The sequence below is a fragment of the Tricharina praecox genome, assembly GCF_024521635.1.
Source record: "Tricharina praecox strain CBS 144465 chromosome Unknown BZA05scaffold_1, whole genome shotgun sequence".
NCBI lineage: Eukaryota > Fungi > Ascomycota > Pezizomycetes > Pezizales > Pyronemataceae > Tricharina > Tricharina praecox.
The window spans coordinates 2,385,939-2,399,784 of record NW_026250403.1 but is presented as its reverse complement, the minus strand read 5'-3'; the positions used below and the strand labels follow the sequence as shown (position 1 = coordinate 2,399,784).

Sequence of the window (13,846 nt, the reverse complement as noted above, 5' to 3'; positions counted from 1 at the left end):
TCTTGCCTTTCCTGTCCCGCCCACACACCAACCTTTGAGTCTGGCGTTTTGTGTGTCGAACAATTCCCGCCAAATCTCGACGACAGCGACCGCCCGACGACAACACCCAACTAACGACCCCCCGACTACCTCGCAGATCCACCGCCTACCACCCTCGGCAAAATGAAGTGTACGTTACTACCGTCCTTTTCGAAAAAATATTTCGCGGTACCTCCTTGAGTCGATCGGTCGGGTCTCTACGGTCTCTACGGTTGTTGCGCAGTGAAAGGGTTTGAGCTGTGAATCGGAAAAGGAGGGGGCGACTTTGGGAGGGGAGGGGTTACGATGGAATTGGGAGGATATGGCCGGATTGGCGACGAGAGACCAGAACCACCGACAGACCGCGACCGATCGACTGGAGGAGGACCACATGACATTGGGGGGAATGGGGGAATACGATGAAGAGAAGCTGACTGGTTCTCTTTCAGTCCTCAAGAATGGCCGTGTCGCTATCATCACCCGGGGCAGGTACGCCGGAAAGAAGGTCGTTATCGTCAAAGGTTAGCATGTCCCGATCAATCGCAAGAGCTATTGTTCGAAGGATTCTAATTATCCTCCCCCGAACAGTGATGGACGATGGCAGCAAGACCCACCCCTTCGGCCACGCCCTGGTCACCGGTGTCGACCGCTACCCCTCCAAGGTCACTCGCCGCATGAGCAAGACCAGGATGGCCAAGCGCTCCAAGGTCAAGCCTTTCATCAAGGTCATCAACTACAACCACCTCATGCCCACTCGTTACACTTTGGATATGGAGAGCTTGAAGGGTGTCATCACAAACGACACCTTCAAGGAGCCCTCGCAGAGGGAGGAGGCCAAGAAGACCGTGAAGAAGTCCTTCGAGGAGAAGTACACGAGCGGAAAGAACAAGTGGTTCTTCACTCGTATGTCTACTCCCTCCTTGACAATTTGCGTTGGTATATTTACGTGGATGGACCGCTAATGAAACTGTGTGTTATAGCTCTTCGCTTCTAGATGTTGGATACTGGTGTACTTTTCGGGGTGGCGTTCCGCGATGATAATCAAAACTCTGCGAAAATGAGATAGTTATCATACATCACAATTGTAGTCTGCGCGTTGTGACGGCGGGAGGAAGCAGAAGTTGGCATAATACACATTGCCCGGCATCTCAATTCATTTACGTGATTGCAGGACGCGGCAGTCATTAGGCCTTCCGCGACCCACGTTTGAACATAAAACATGCTCCTACCACCACCACCTCCAACTAACCCCCCATAAATCGCCCAATATTCCTCACACACCACCTATGTAAGCACAGACTAAGGAAATCCACGCTTGGGCACAAGTCTTCCAGCTCTGGACGGAAACTCTGCAAGCTCAAGCCCCTTGACACCGACTATCAGTTTGTACACTTCTTCCTTCAACCCGGCGGTGACATCGCAATTATAATGACCCTCCAGATATCCCCGAGTTCCGGTCATCCCTGCGAAGATACGCCAGAGGTGCTCGAGATCATCCAGACGTGCTGTTTCGATCCCTTCTGGGAGAAGTCCCGCCTTCGTGAATCGCCGTCTGAGCAGTGTGTACTGGAAAGTATCGCATACCTCTTGGGCATCTGTTTCGCCGCCATATTTACAGTGGAGTGGAAGCTCCGTCTCCGATTCCCCCGCCAATTGCTCCAGCAGTCTCCCGCATACCTGGAACACCGAATCAAATGCGGCGTCACGCTGAATTGAGATAGCACCTAACAAGTCATTAGATCAGACAGATTCTGAAGTATCCAACAATCCGGCCCACTCACGAGACACACTGTCGGGGACAATAATCCCAGTTCCAAAGCTTAAATAACTGTCCTCATCGATGACGGCCTTGTGGATCAGGACTTCCGACACCTTATTGAAGATGGTCTCCTCGCCGAACACCCACGACACCAGAAGCCAATTATCATATGCCCAGTCAAGGCTATCGATACATTCTTCCACTTTGCCATCCACGTCTCCCCAACGAACCGCAGCGCCACTCCGAGGTCGTACTTGTCAGTCACCACGGCCGCTTGCACAAGCTCTTCGAAGCTGATCGTATTCGGAACCGCAAGGTTCTGAAGGTGAAGACACAGCAAGATGTGCCTGAGCACTTTCAAGTTGTCGTCTTCAAGGGGGATCTCGTAGAGCTTGTCTGCACCTCCGTAGTTCCGTAGATCCTGCGCCTCCTTGAACTTGCTGGTGGGTCCCAGCATTGCGCGGAATACACTCGATGCTGTGCAGAGCGTCTGGGAGGAGACTTTGAATCGATGGTTCTTGCCGGATGTCGTGCAAGAGATGATCATGTCACCGCTAGGGCATATGATTTCTAATTCTCCTGATGGGGTGACTGGTGCGGGCACGTGTCGCGACATAATAAATGGTGTCTTCGTGGGGATGTTTCGTGGGGTTGTATTGCTAGTTGTGAGAGAGCTCAAGCTAATTGACAGACTTTATAATAATAAAAAACAAGCTTCTATAACACAAAACGGCGACCGAACGTGACAGCCCGCAGAAGTCATTTCTGTCTGGTCACATCAGTCTGCGGTTGTCATTCCGACCATTCTAGTGAAATCACTGGGCCATTCTATCTGGAGCCAGAATCCCGGATCGGCACACAACTTGTAGTCACACGGCCCAGAGAGAACATCAACTGATTGTCGCATACATTCTACTGCTTTTTTTAGACTACCGGTATAGCAATCCGCATTACCGACCTTTCTTGCCAGTCCTGCGGGGGACAGAGATGAAGTCTCGTCACCGGAAGGTTCGTTGCTACACCGCTGCCTACCAAGCAGGAACACGGCCTACAGTCTACAGATGGTGCCCCGTCTCCAAATGGGTTAAACCCGAGTGCTCACTTGTGAACGATGAAGTACTCTACTTACCTTGCGTAGCGCCTTGGCATCAGCGAAGCTCTGTCGTCGTTGCTGAGCGCCGCAATACCTCCAACACCCCACCCAACCCATCACGCATCAATCAACCCCCATCCATCCAACACGCATCCATCTTCAACACTCCCGTCCTCGTCTCCATCAATTTCCACACCTACATATAAATCCCCAACATGGGCCGGCTAGAAGACGCAATGACCGTCCAGAAGACCAACCCGGTAGAGGCAGAGACCCAATACAAGGCGATACTTTCCGTACGACCCGAGACCAACGATGCGGCGCTCAAAGAATACGAACAGGCCTTGATGGCCCTTGGAGAGCTTTACAGAGATGGAGGGTGTGTGCTTCTACCCGGTGGGGGATGGCAGAGGAGTTGTTGCGATAGATGGGATGGAAGTAGCTAACTAACCCCGCCTCGACTGTGAAAAGACGGACAGGAGAGCTTGCTGAGCTGGTGAAGGAGACTCTAACCGTGCTTAATGCGTTTGCGAAGTCGAAGACATCCAAGCTGGGTACGTTTTTCAACTCGCATCCGATGTCTTCCCAGTGTGGCCATGCCAGCCGTTCTAACCCAAAAGCATGAAACAGTCCGACAGATGATCGACCTCTTCACAACCATCCCCGGAACCCTCGATATCCAGATCAACATCACAAAATCGTGCATAGAGTGGGCCATCAACGAGCGTCGTTCCTTCCTCCGCCAGAGTTTAGAAGCCCGTCTCGTTGCGCTTTACCTTGAGAAGAACGCTTACCGGGATGCCATCGCCCTCATCGACACGCTCCTCAAGGAGCTCAAGCGCGTGGATGACAAAATGATGCTCGTTGAAGTGCAGCTCCTCGAATCCCGCGCCTACCACGCCCTCCGAAACATAGCCAAATCTCGCGCTTCCCTCTCCTCCGCTCGCACCTCCGCCAATGCTGTCTACTGTCCTCCGCTCACCCAGGCGGGACTTGACATGCAGTCGGGAATGCTGCACGCCGAGGAGAAAGACTTCAATACGGCGTACTCGTACTTCATCGAGGCGATGGAAGGATACCACTCGCAGGAGGAGACGAAGAAGGCGGTCGATGCGTTGAAGTACATGCTGCTCTGCAAGATCATGGAGAACCACACCGACGAGGTCAACTTGATCCTCCAGGGCAAGCACGCGGTCCAGTATGCCGGACGGGATCTGGAAGCGATGAAGGCGATTGCCACTGCGCATTCGAACCGCTCGCTCGCCGAGTTCGAGCAGGCCCTCAACAACTACAAGACGGAGCTCACCAGCGATCGGTTTATCCGCTCGCACTCGACTGATCTCTACGACAACATGCTCGAACACAACTTGTCGCGTGTGATTGAGCCGTTCTCGAGAGTGGAAATCAGCCATGTGGCGAAGCTGGTGGGACTGGATACCCAACAGGTCGAGACAAAGCTGTCGCGCATGATATTGGACAAGAAGTTGAGCGGTGTTCTGGATCAGGGCGAGGGCTGCTTGATCGTCTTTGAAGAGCAAGGCTCCGACATCTCGTATGACGCAGCGCTGAAGACGATCAAGAAGCTGAGTGATGTCGTGGAAGTGTTGTATACCAACCAAGCCTCGCTGCTGGATTAGAGGCGCGCAAGGCTGAATTTGTGTGGTCACTTTCTTTTTCTTCCGCGATGCTCATGATTTGTATTCTAGTCACTTGTGGGTCGTGTTTATAGAAGCAAATCTGTCCCTCGGTGGTGTTCACGACCTGAACTCCCATCCTATTCTCCCCCGCACCACCAACTCCAAATGGTATAGCTCAAGACAAATGACAAAATCGTAGAATGACTGAACAACAATGCATGCCCACATTACGCATGAAAATCGGTCCCAGAATCACTCCTCCTTCTTCGCAGTCCCCCTGAACCCCTCCATCGCCTTATCCATCCCACTCCACGCTCTAAGCAACTTTCTCAAGCTCGCTGGCAAAACCCAGTAAACCGCCGCCCACCTCGAAAACAAAGGCATAGCAATCTCTCCACCCCTGCCCTGATCAATCGCCGCAATCACCTCCTTAGCCACATCCACCGGCTCCAACTCCGGTGCGAAAAAGCCATTCGGCGTGCGCACGCCGTTGAACAGCGGCGTACTCATCTGTCCCGGCGTAACCAGCAACGTCTTGATGAACGGGTACTCCTCGAACTCGGCCGTCAGGGCATGGTGCAGCGCCGTGGCCGCCGCCTTCGTCGGCGCATACAGCGAGCACATCTTTGGCGGGAGCGTAGCGAGCACACTAGAAACGGTGATGACGCTTCCCTTGCCCTCCTTAATCATGCCGGGGAGGAACAGCCTGAGGGTGTTATAGTGCGCCATGATATTCGTGCGGAAGCTCGTCTCGACATCCTCGGCGGACATCTGCAGCAGCGGCTTCCCATGGACGACAGCGGCATTATTGATGAGCACGGTAACGGTTCCGAGCTCCTCCTCAACGCGCTTTTTGGCGGCCTCGACGGCCGCGAGATCCCCCACGTCGCACCGGTAGAAGTACACGTTCCGCGCCTCGCTCTCGCCCTCGTCCGCCACGTTCTTGTCGAGCACCGCGACGGTCACGCCGCGCATCCCGTACACCTCCGCGATCAGCAGGCCGAGCCCAGACCCGCCGCCCGTGATCAGCACTACCTCCTCCGTCCAGTCGAATTCGCGCGCTGGCCCGAATGCCAGCTGCGTGTTGAAGTAGTTTAACAGCCAGAGCGTCGTGATGATCGCCGCGTAGAGTGCAGAGAGGTATAAAGGCGGGTGGTGGTACTGGAACGTCTGCGCCCGGAACGCGAGCGGGACGAACCAGACTAGGACTGGGTTGAGAAGCGTCTGCTGCAGCACGCGGTGCAGCATGTCGATTGACAGCGGCGACGTGCCGGAGCTGCGGGATCTGGAGCTCATGGTGGTGGTGGTGGTGGTGGGTCAGGGATTAGGAATTAGTGGTGATGATGGGTGATGGTGGGGGTTCAGTCGATGGGCCGGCGATCGACTGTGGATTTTCGTTTTGTGGTGGGAATGGGAAGAGGAGGACTGTGGTGGTGGTGGTGGTGGTGGTGGTGGTGATATGGGATGGGATGGGGAACTAGCGAGTTTGCATAGGTATGCTGTCCAAAGTCGGCGGCAATGTAGGCGCCGTACTTGGCCGAAACGGGCATGAAACAGGGGATCACCACCACAAGCTCGAGAACAGACGACATCGCATGATCTGATACGTCTGCGAACACTTTAGATCTAATTGGTCAAGAAATCTTACTACTAGCAAAGATTATCATTATCATTACATGGATGAGAGCCCGCGTACAATACAACCCTGAAAGCACTATTGACGAGCACTGGATATCACTCTCAGTCAGAATCGATAGCCATATCCTCGTCAGCTTCAGGCTTGAGCTTGTTACCCCCGCTCGCCTCTCGTCTTCAGAAATGCAGTCACAATCCGCCAAGCCCAAGTCGACACATCTTTAACAGACATCCTCCTGGGCTTCATCGTCGGTATGCTCTTCCAGCCCTGCCTCTTCTTTTCATCCTGCCAATCCTTTTCCACATCGACCTCCTGCTGCCTGTAGATTTGCTGGATCCGGTAGTGGATTTCCCAATGCAACTGAATCTCGTCGTCTTGCGCCAATATCGCATCCATCCGCTGCATCTTCGGACCCAGTAGCAGTAACCAAGCCCCGCAATCATCGAGAACACTCTCATCCGTCGGATTCCTCGCCTTCTCGACCTCGAGTCTGCAGGCTTCCCTAGCCTCCGCCCAATTTTTGGGTTGATGTCGAGCGATCACCCAGCCCCAGTCCTTCAAGACCTCGTCAAGATCCCGCCAGTACGCCACCGTCTTCTTGATGTCGTCGAAGCTTTCGGTGATGGTGCCACCCAGGGCACACAGCTCGGAAAGCTTCAGCATGTTCCGCTGCAAGCTGATGCTGGAGCGCTTGATGGTGCGCTCGATCGTGTAGCACAGCTCGAGGTGCGCGCTGGTAACGTGGTACACATCGGTCTCGGCGCACGGGCGGCAGGAGATGCCGCAGGGAGTGCTATTCGTTCCGTTTTTATACATGCGGGGGTTGCGGGGAGCAAAGCAGCTGAACGGGATTCCGGGCGGTGTTGGTCTGGGCGGTCTGTATTCCGTCGCCTCGCACCTGGGGAACGGACAGTCCTCGCAGGAGCGGAGCATATTCGGACATGGGGCACACATGTCCATGGCTGACAGGATGGGGCCTTCGCAGAAGCCGGTCTGCCAGGGGCTGTGTTCAGCTTGCTTTGCCCGGCGGCGACGTCGGGGCTTGACGGGTGTCCGCTCGTACTCGCCGGCGCGCGTCATCTCGACCCGCGTCATGACCTCGCCCTGCAGGAACTCCCGCAGGTGTTGCGCGATGATCTCGTATTCTTCCTTGGCGGAGAGGGAGACGGAGTCGGCGACGGCGCTGGGCTTCTTGCGCCACCTTGCCAGCAGTAACGGCTCCGGATCGCTATCTTCATCGCCCGTGCTGCTGTCTCCCTCTTTGTCGTTCGCTCTTTCGTACGCTGGATCACACTTTCCGTCACTCGCGGCAGAGATTTCGATCTTGGCTACTCCCTTCTTCGCTGCCCACTTCTTGAGATCAAACGGCTTCCGGAATTCCTCAATGTGGCATCTCGGGCACCGAGTCCCCCCCTTCCAGTATTCATAACGAGACACAGGGCAAGAGACAAGTTGGCGTCTCCTTCTCTGCCCACACGCATCAACGAGAGCGGCTACTCTCGCGGATACCGCCTCCGCGGCTTCACAGATGGCATTCAGGTTCATCCGAGCTTCCTGAACGTGAGCTCTGCTGAACCCATCCTTGACGGAATCCGGGGGCAGCTCCGTGGTGGTGGCGGTGGTGGTGTCGGAGGGAAACCCGGCGGCGGCGGGAGCGGATGAGGCGAGCTTCAACTTGAGGGCTTCGCCGTCGGCGCTTCGCTTTCGTTTCCTGGGACCGAACCGCTGGCGGAAGGAAGAAATCCTAGTCGGAGAAGATTTCGGGCTCGAATCGGGGACGGACTTAGAGTTCGGCGGGTCTTCTTCGGCCAGGAACGCTCTGCTGCGCTGGCCGTGGGGTCGCGGGATTGGGACTGGCTGCGTGCGTGCATGTCCGCTGTCCATGGCTTGATGCCAGTCGGCGAGAGAGGACGCAAGAAGATCGGGATCGGGCCCGTGCTCGGATCTCGATAGGTGTGAAGAGGGGGGTTTCGAAACAACGGCCATTATTCTTCTCGAGTGAAAAAGATTAGATGTCGGTGAAAAAGATGTCAGGGTTGATGTGGGGAAAGGAGGGAATTACGAGGGGGATAAGAGGGGGTTTTGAAGGCTGGTAATTATGATGAGATTACCGTTCGACCAGTTGGATATGGCCGGCTCCTGGACCCTGTTGTGGTATTTGACTTCTTGGTGGACAATACTTTCCAGTAGGCCCACACCTTGAGTCTGTCGGAGGGATGGCGTAACTTTGATTGTGCTATTCCAGAGGGTGGTGGGGCGCATTATGGTCTGGTTACGTGTGGGGAGCAGAAGGGAGCTTGGAAGGGTCGACGCAATGTCCAAAACAGAGTAGGAGAACGAATGGGCCAACCCAGCTGTCGAATGAATAGCGAACTGAGGGGTCATCTGCGTATGAATCGATTCGCATATTCCCTTCATTGCGTAGCTAACAGCAACGAGGACATCCCATACCGTAATGACGCTTCGAGCGTCAATTGACACTCAGAAGTCTACCGTAGGGTTAGTTACTCGATTGCCAGAATGTGGGGCTTCGGTCCGACTGGCTTCAATGGCTGTTGCACCCCTCGTCATTAACTTTGAATGAGGCGTCAAGAGCAGATTAGAGTTGACAGCACTCGGTCGGTCCTAACCGGCGATTACTGCGTCATCCGCTGTGGTCCCGGAGCCTCCTCCCCCCTCCTCTCGGCTGCGATGATGTGTTGGATACGAGCACTGTCGACTCGATCCGACTCACTCGGTGCCAGCCTTCGGCGGAGTATGACATGCACTGAGTTTCAACTTTCTAGCAGACGGTAGTAAAAGACGTACTCTAAAGCCGACGAAACCTCCTCTTTCACCCACTTATGGGCTACATTGCGCGTCACACTTACACGTCCGTTATGCCATCTAAGAGGTAGGCTTCGGGAAGACAGGAGCGCCGGCCAGAGGGTGGAAAGTATATCTCATGCTATGTAGGTACCTACCTGGTATTCTCAACCTTCGCCAGCATGCATATTGAAGCACTAGGGACGAGATGACCCTCAGGCAACTTTGATAAGAAGATAGACGACCGATTGTATTTGACTAGAAAGAGAGACGACACTGGAAGAAGAGAGTCACCTATGTTCGTCAGGTGATGAACCTCAAGTAGGTACCCCGAACGTTGAATGGCGAGATGAGGATGAACAATGATGATGATTATGAGGGGTGATAAGGTCTATGATGGTTGTGTGTGTTTACCAACCGACCAAACGAACACAAAAAGTAACATCATCTCAACGTTGGACCGACCGAGTCCCACAATACCAATCTCACCAGGCTAACTGAGGCAGTGGTCGAACGCGGCCGTACAGACGGCCGGGTTACTGGGTAACAGTTTAATACCTGCCGTATACGAGTGGACGCCCATCGTCGACGTCGTCATTGGGCTCGCCGCAATGTACATACTTTGACCAGTGCGTACACAAGAAAGAATACGTCCACAGGTGGATGGAACATACCGGTATATACAGCCAATTCGTATGCCTGATGACGAAATTGCAACTCTCATTCCGCCTCTACAGCCACGCTCTCGTCTCCATGTCCGCTAGTAAAGCCGTGAACATTGTACATACAAGCACTTTGCTTAGATACTGAGAGACCTGCAACGGGTACGGGCAACTGGGGGTGACCAATTTAATTGACTAGAAACCAACAAGAAAAGAAAAGAAAAGCAGCCTGTCTTCTTCAGTCCGAACAACATCGAAGTATCTCCGCAATGTTAAACTAATGCCTGATGGTGGTGATAAGGTCTATGTCTCGTGCCTTGTGACTGAACATGAAAGTAGCAACAGAGAACACCTCAATGTTGAGGCGACCGAATCTGGTCTGCCCCCCCCCCGAGTCCCACAACCTAGATTGACGATTGCGTTCGGCTTTTGTGTTCGGACGATGGAATCGAACATACCGTTACCTGGTATGAATCCCAAGCTGCACGTCCCAACGTCTGGATACTCGTCGTCATAGAAATAGAACACTTCGGTTCAACCTCTCAAACAAGCAGACGCACCGCTAAAGAAAGCCCTGCCGACCGGTATCGGTCTACCAAGCGGCCTGCTAAATATGCCGCATATGCGTCGCCGCCGGGAACTTATCCCAGTGGATTTCCCACCCCTCGACGCCGTGCGAGAAGTGGAGCAGTAAAGTCATATTCAGCACTGCCAGGAGCCACACCGACAGTACGAAGAGGCGGAGGACGAGGAATGACTGTACGTGTTCGTTCTGTCAGATATGTGGTTAAACATCACAAGCAGCAGGCAGGAGTGCATATCATAGAGCAACGTACGTTAGACCTACCACTCGGCGGGCGAATCTCGTGCCAGAGGATCATGAAAACCCATGGTCTTCTATAGGGGTATCGAAAACGCGGTGCCTGGAAAAAATGTTTCCTTTGCGCCCGCAAAATAACCGCGCAGACGTCGCAAAGATAGCGGAGGATAAGGGAGCTCAGGCATAAGGCCAGTATGAGCTCGAGGCCAACAAGGGTTTCGTAGGTGTTTATCGGCATGGTGTGATCGTAATGTTAGTTGCGTTAGCGAGACTCAGGAACGGTGGGATGTGCCCACTCCTCCCTGGATATAGACGCGCGAGCTATGGTTGAATGATCTGCTCGGTATAGGTTTTTGTACTGCTTGACGGTTCAATTGCGGTTCAAGAAGAATGGTGCTCTTTCAATGGTACCTGGTGAGGCCCAATCCAGTTGACCGGTTTTTGGCATCAATCAGCTGTCAAAATTCCCCACGGTCCGCCCGTCCTGTTTTGAGGCGAGGACGGCGGATGCCATTTGATAGGGATATGTAAATTGAATGTTCTTGATCTTGGTGATACTCGAGAGGCAAAAGGTCATCATCGCCATAAAGGTGGGATGAGATGGGAAGAATACAACCGCAACTTCGCAAAGAAGGGTGTATAGAATCGAATTATACGCTGTTCGAGTTGCCCAAGTTCCAACCCAAGGCGTCCCGAAAGAGCAGATACATTGAGGTTAGCTATCAATATTTCATCACGCCTGAAGACTATTACTTGCTCATCTTCTGCTTCTCCTGTTTCAAATGCTATGTTTGATTATTCTTGCTCGTTTTTGATCGGTCGTTTACGCCGAGTGACATCGTGTGAGCACGTCTAGAACAGGGCCGGTCCACGATCCGCACTCTGTGGTACTAAGTGCGCCATCCCCACATTACGATGCGCCGGCTTGAGCTCCGCAGGTGATCTCTTCTCTTCCCTAAATTCCATCAGTCCTCTAAACGAGCCGATAACCGCTTTTCCATCCCGTCGATACTCTACTATCGATCCCTTGCGCCACAGAAATTGTCATGACGAAATAAAGCTCTCCCAATTCCTTTGGACCTCCTTCTATTTCATTATTCTTGTCGCCACGACAAGATCGGGCCTCACCCGTCCTCCCCGCTAACTGGCTGATGGGCCCAGGGTCTCTTCACCCGTTTCACCCGGGCCGGGCGCGCCAGCGCTCCGTGCTCCGTGCTCGGGGCGCAGCCCAGATGCTCTCGCCGCTGGAAACTACTGGTGCTGCATAGGTGCACCTGAGTGGGTGGGGTGGACGAGTTGGCTATGTATATGAATTCGTTGCCCCTTTGCGGCGATTGATATCCCATGAGTGACTGCTGACTGGGAGGATAACTACTTGTCAATACTCTATGTGGCGATCGGTCGCTCAGGTTGCAGTTGCAGTAACTAGTGGGAATTCGGAGCGTTACCGGGTGGCCCTTGCTTTCTTTTCTTCTTTTTCCCTGCCTGCTTCACCTTTCGCGTTCACGGTTCACGTTCGCCAAAGCACGACAGGCGACTTGTTTACAAGCTGTCTGTCTGTCAGCCGTAGATTGCGTGCAAGGTTACTCTACAAGCAAGGTATCTACCTACCGGTACGTAGAGCAGAGTGTATCAACATCGGTTGCGACGCCTGTTATCGACGACGACAGCGCGGCGCATTTCGCATTTCGCCATTCAAGAATCAACAGGGCCCGAGCAGGACAAAGCAGGAACAAAACTGCTGCTGCTGGAGCCGGCTTGCAGTTGAACCCTTGCTATAACCACCGTATCTACTCTACATATAACCGCGTTCGCAGTTCGCAGAGAGAGAAAAAACCTGCGTATGTACCACATACATGAATGAGTAAGGTATCTACATGTAACTAACGAGACGTGTGCCTGTCGGCGTCACCATCCCGTGGGGGGGTTCGAAAGAGAATCCGATGCTCGGCGAAGCTGCAACACTGCGACACTGCGACAGTGGGAGTTCGTTCTGCATGGTGGGAGACTGGGAGTTCGCTCCGGGCGGGTGTCGGTAGTCTAGGTATGTATGCAACTACATACAGGACTATGTACGATACGGCATTACGGCCGACGATCAGCGATGCATGGACCGCCTCTTGTCTCAACCCGTATGTATTGTTTCTGTTGGCTTGCCCCCGAACCAACACGCCCAACCACTGGCCGAAACGTCGTCTGTTGCCGCCCGCCGCCCACCGCCCAAAGCTTTTACCGCCGCCTCCCCCTCCGCACGCACGCACGAAGCTGACGAACGAACGAATGCCGTGCGACCAACCTGTAGAGTACGGTACCGCACCGTCGAACAAACAAACTCAGCTGCCGAAGTGCAGCACGGCGGCGGTTACGGCATCTACTACTAGTATGTAGGTGCAGCACACTGCACACTGCGCACACCGAGGAGGTGGGAGGTGGGAGGTGGGAGGTGGGAGGTGGGACACACGGCTTGTGCAGTCGAGCAGTCGCGGAGTCGTGCAGTCGTGCAGTCGCGGACCCCACGGAGGCAAAGCTTGGCCTGAGGCCTCGGGACCGTCGCAGTGCATCCCCCTGTCCTGTCCTGTTCGTGTGGGGTCACGATGCGGAAGGGCAAGTGAGTGGGTAAGTGGGTAAGTGGTTATCCAGATCTTGGGCTCGATGGGTTGCAGTTGCGGTGGAGGTGGTCACTCACCTCCTCGGGCACTTCCCTCCCTCCCTCCCTCCCTCCCGCGGATGACGCTCGTGAGGTTGTTGCAAGTTGCAAGTTGCACGAGTCCAGAGTCCAGAGTACAGACTGCACGCACCCTTCCTCGCACCCCTCCACAAACGCCATGTTGCAGGAGAGTCCATGCGCCCTCCCTCCCTCCCTCGCTCCCTCCCGTACTCCAGAGTAGGACGCTTCGGTCGAGATTCGAGACTCGAGAGCCGCACGGTGCACCCGAAAAGACTCGCCGACTTCTTCTTCTTCTTCTTCTTCGGCATTGGCCCTTAGACCGATGAGTCGATGACTCCGGGGGACCGGGGACGGGGACGGGGGGCTGCCTGATCAGTAATCGGCTCCTTCTTCTTCGCTGTCAATATTCCATAGTCATCATCGGCCAGCCAGTCAATCCCCTCGACGCCCGACGACTCGACGGCTCGCGAGTGCTCGGAGCTTTGATTGGCGGCGGCGGCGGATCCGATGCCGCGGCTACGGCTCCCGAGTCTACTCTAGCTACCACGGTATAGCGCGAGCATCCAAGCGGAGCCTATGCCATGTATACGGGATGTGTTCTGAGTTCGAGTTCGGGGTCCCGACTCTTGACGCGTCACTCCCGACCCATCGCTCCTGGAGTTTCTCAAGTTTCTCCCGGAGTTTCTCCCGGCTTGGTATTAGTATCGGTGCGAAGTCGGTGCGAAGCTTGGGCCTTGCTTGGGGCCTT

The 13,846-nt window shown here is 54.4% G+C and overlaps 6 protein-coding genes across 6 annotated transcripts; 2 read left to right on the top strand and 4 right to left on the bottom strand.

Annotated features, from left to right (window-relative positions):
* Positions 1 to 340: 340 nt before the first annotated feature.
* BZA05DRAFT_440618 (ribosomal L27e protein family-domain-containing protein) lies at positions 341 to 1,012 on the top strand (the record flags this gene model as incomplete). Its single annotated transcript, XM_051486610.1, has 3 exons — positions 341 to 539; positions 607 to 921; positions 999 to 1,012. 3 exons carry the CDS (start codon positions 341 to 343, stop codon positions 1,010 to 1,012), a joined length of 528 nt encoding a protein of 175 aa, XP_051344614.1.
* Positions 1,013 to 1,317: 305 nt separating this feature from the next.
* BZA05DRAFT_451050 (uncharacterized protein) lies at positions 1,318 to 2,393 on the bottom strand (the record flags this gene model as incomplete). Its single annotated transcript, XM_051487429.1, has 3 exons — positions 1,318 to 1,742; positions 1,800 to 1,960; positions 2,008 to 2,393. 3 exons carry the CDS (start codon positions 2,391 to 2,393, stop codon positions 1,318 to 1,320), a joined length of 972 nt encoding a protein of 323 aa, XP_051344613.1.
* Positions 2,394 to 2,665: 272 nt separating this feature from the next.
* On the top strand, positions 2,666 to 4,625 carry BZA05DRAFT_383110 (PCI domain-containing protein). Its single transcript, XM_051482186.1, has 3 exons — positions 2,666 to 3,249; positions 3,342 to 3,424; positions 3,501 to 4,625. The coding sequence occupies exons 1-3, from the start codon at positions 3,086 to 3,088 to the stop codon at positions 4,505 to 4,507; spliced, it is 1,254 nt and encodes a 417-aa protein (XP_051344612.1). The 5' UTR covers positions 2,666 to 3,085; the 3' UTR covers positions 4,508 to 4,625.
* Positions 4,626 to 5,980, bottom strand: BZA05DRAFT_383107 (uncharacterized protein). Its single transcript, XM_051482185.1, has one exon. It carries the CDS (start codon positions 5,801 to 5,803, stop codon positions 4,760 to 4,762), a length of 1,044 nt encoding a protein of 347 aa, XP_051344611.1. The 5' UTR covers positions 5,804 to 5,980; the 3' UTR covers positions 4,626 to 4,759.
* A 168-nt stretch (positions 5,981 to 6,148) lies between these two features.
* On the bottom strand, positions 6,149 to 8,603 carry BZA05DRAFT_19719 (uncharacterized protein). The gene has a single exon (XM_051479454.1). The coding sequence runs from the start codon at positions 8,127 to 8,129 to the stop codon at positions 6,297 to 6,299; it is 1,833 nt and encodes a 610-aa protein (XP_051344610.1). The 5' UTR covers positions 8,130 to 8,603; the 3' UTR covers positions 6,149 to 6,296.
* Positions 8,604 to 10,217: 1,614 nt separating this feature from the next.
* BZA05DRAFT_440613 (uncharacterized protein) lies at positions 10,218 to 10,668 on the bottom strand (the record flags this gene model as incomplete). The annotated part of the gene is made up of 2 exons (XM_051486609.1): positions 10,218 to 10,367; positions 10,447 to 10,668. The coding sequence occupies 2 exons, from the start codon at positions 10,666 to 10,668 to the stop codon at positions 10,218 to 10,220; spliced, it is 372 nt and encodes a 123-aa protein (XP_051344609.1).
* Positions 10,669 to 13,846: the final 3,178 nt, after the last annotated feature.

Excerpts from the sequence above, each read along its gene's own strand:
- BZA05DRAFT_19719 (XM_051479454.1), bottom strand. The coding sequence starts at position 8,129 with ATGGCCGTTGTTTCGAAACCCCCCTCTTCACACCTATCGAGATCCGAG.
- BZA05DRAFT_383110 (XM_051482186.1), top strand. The coding sequence starts at position 3,086 with ATGGGCCGGCTAGAAGACGCAATGACCGTCCAGAAGACCAACCCGGTA. Across the intron at positions 3,250-3,341 it reads GAGCTTTACAGAGATGGAGG|ACGGACAGGAGAGCTTGCTG; the intron begins GTGTGTGCTTCT and ends GACTGTGAAAAG. Across the intron at positions 3,425-3,500 it reads GTCGAAGACATCCAAGCTGG|TCCGACAGATGATCGACCTC; the intron begins GTACGTTTTTCA and ends AGCATGAAACAG.
- BZA05DRAFT_383107 (XM_051482185.1), bottom strand. The coding sequence starts at position 5,803 with ATGAGCTCCAGATCCCGCAGCTCCGGCACGTCGCCGCTGTCAATCGAC.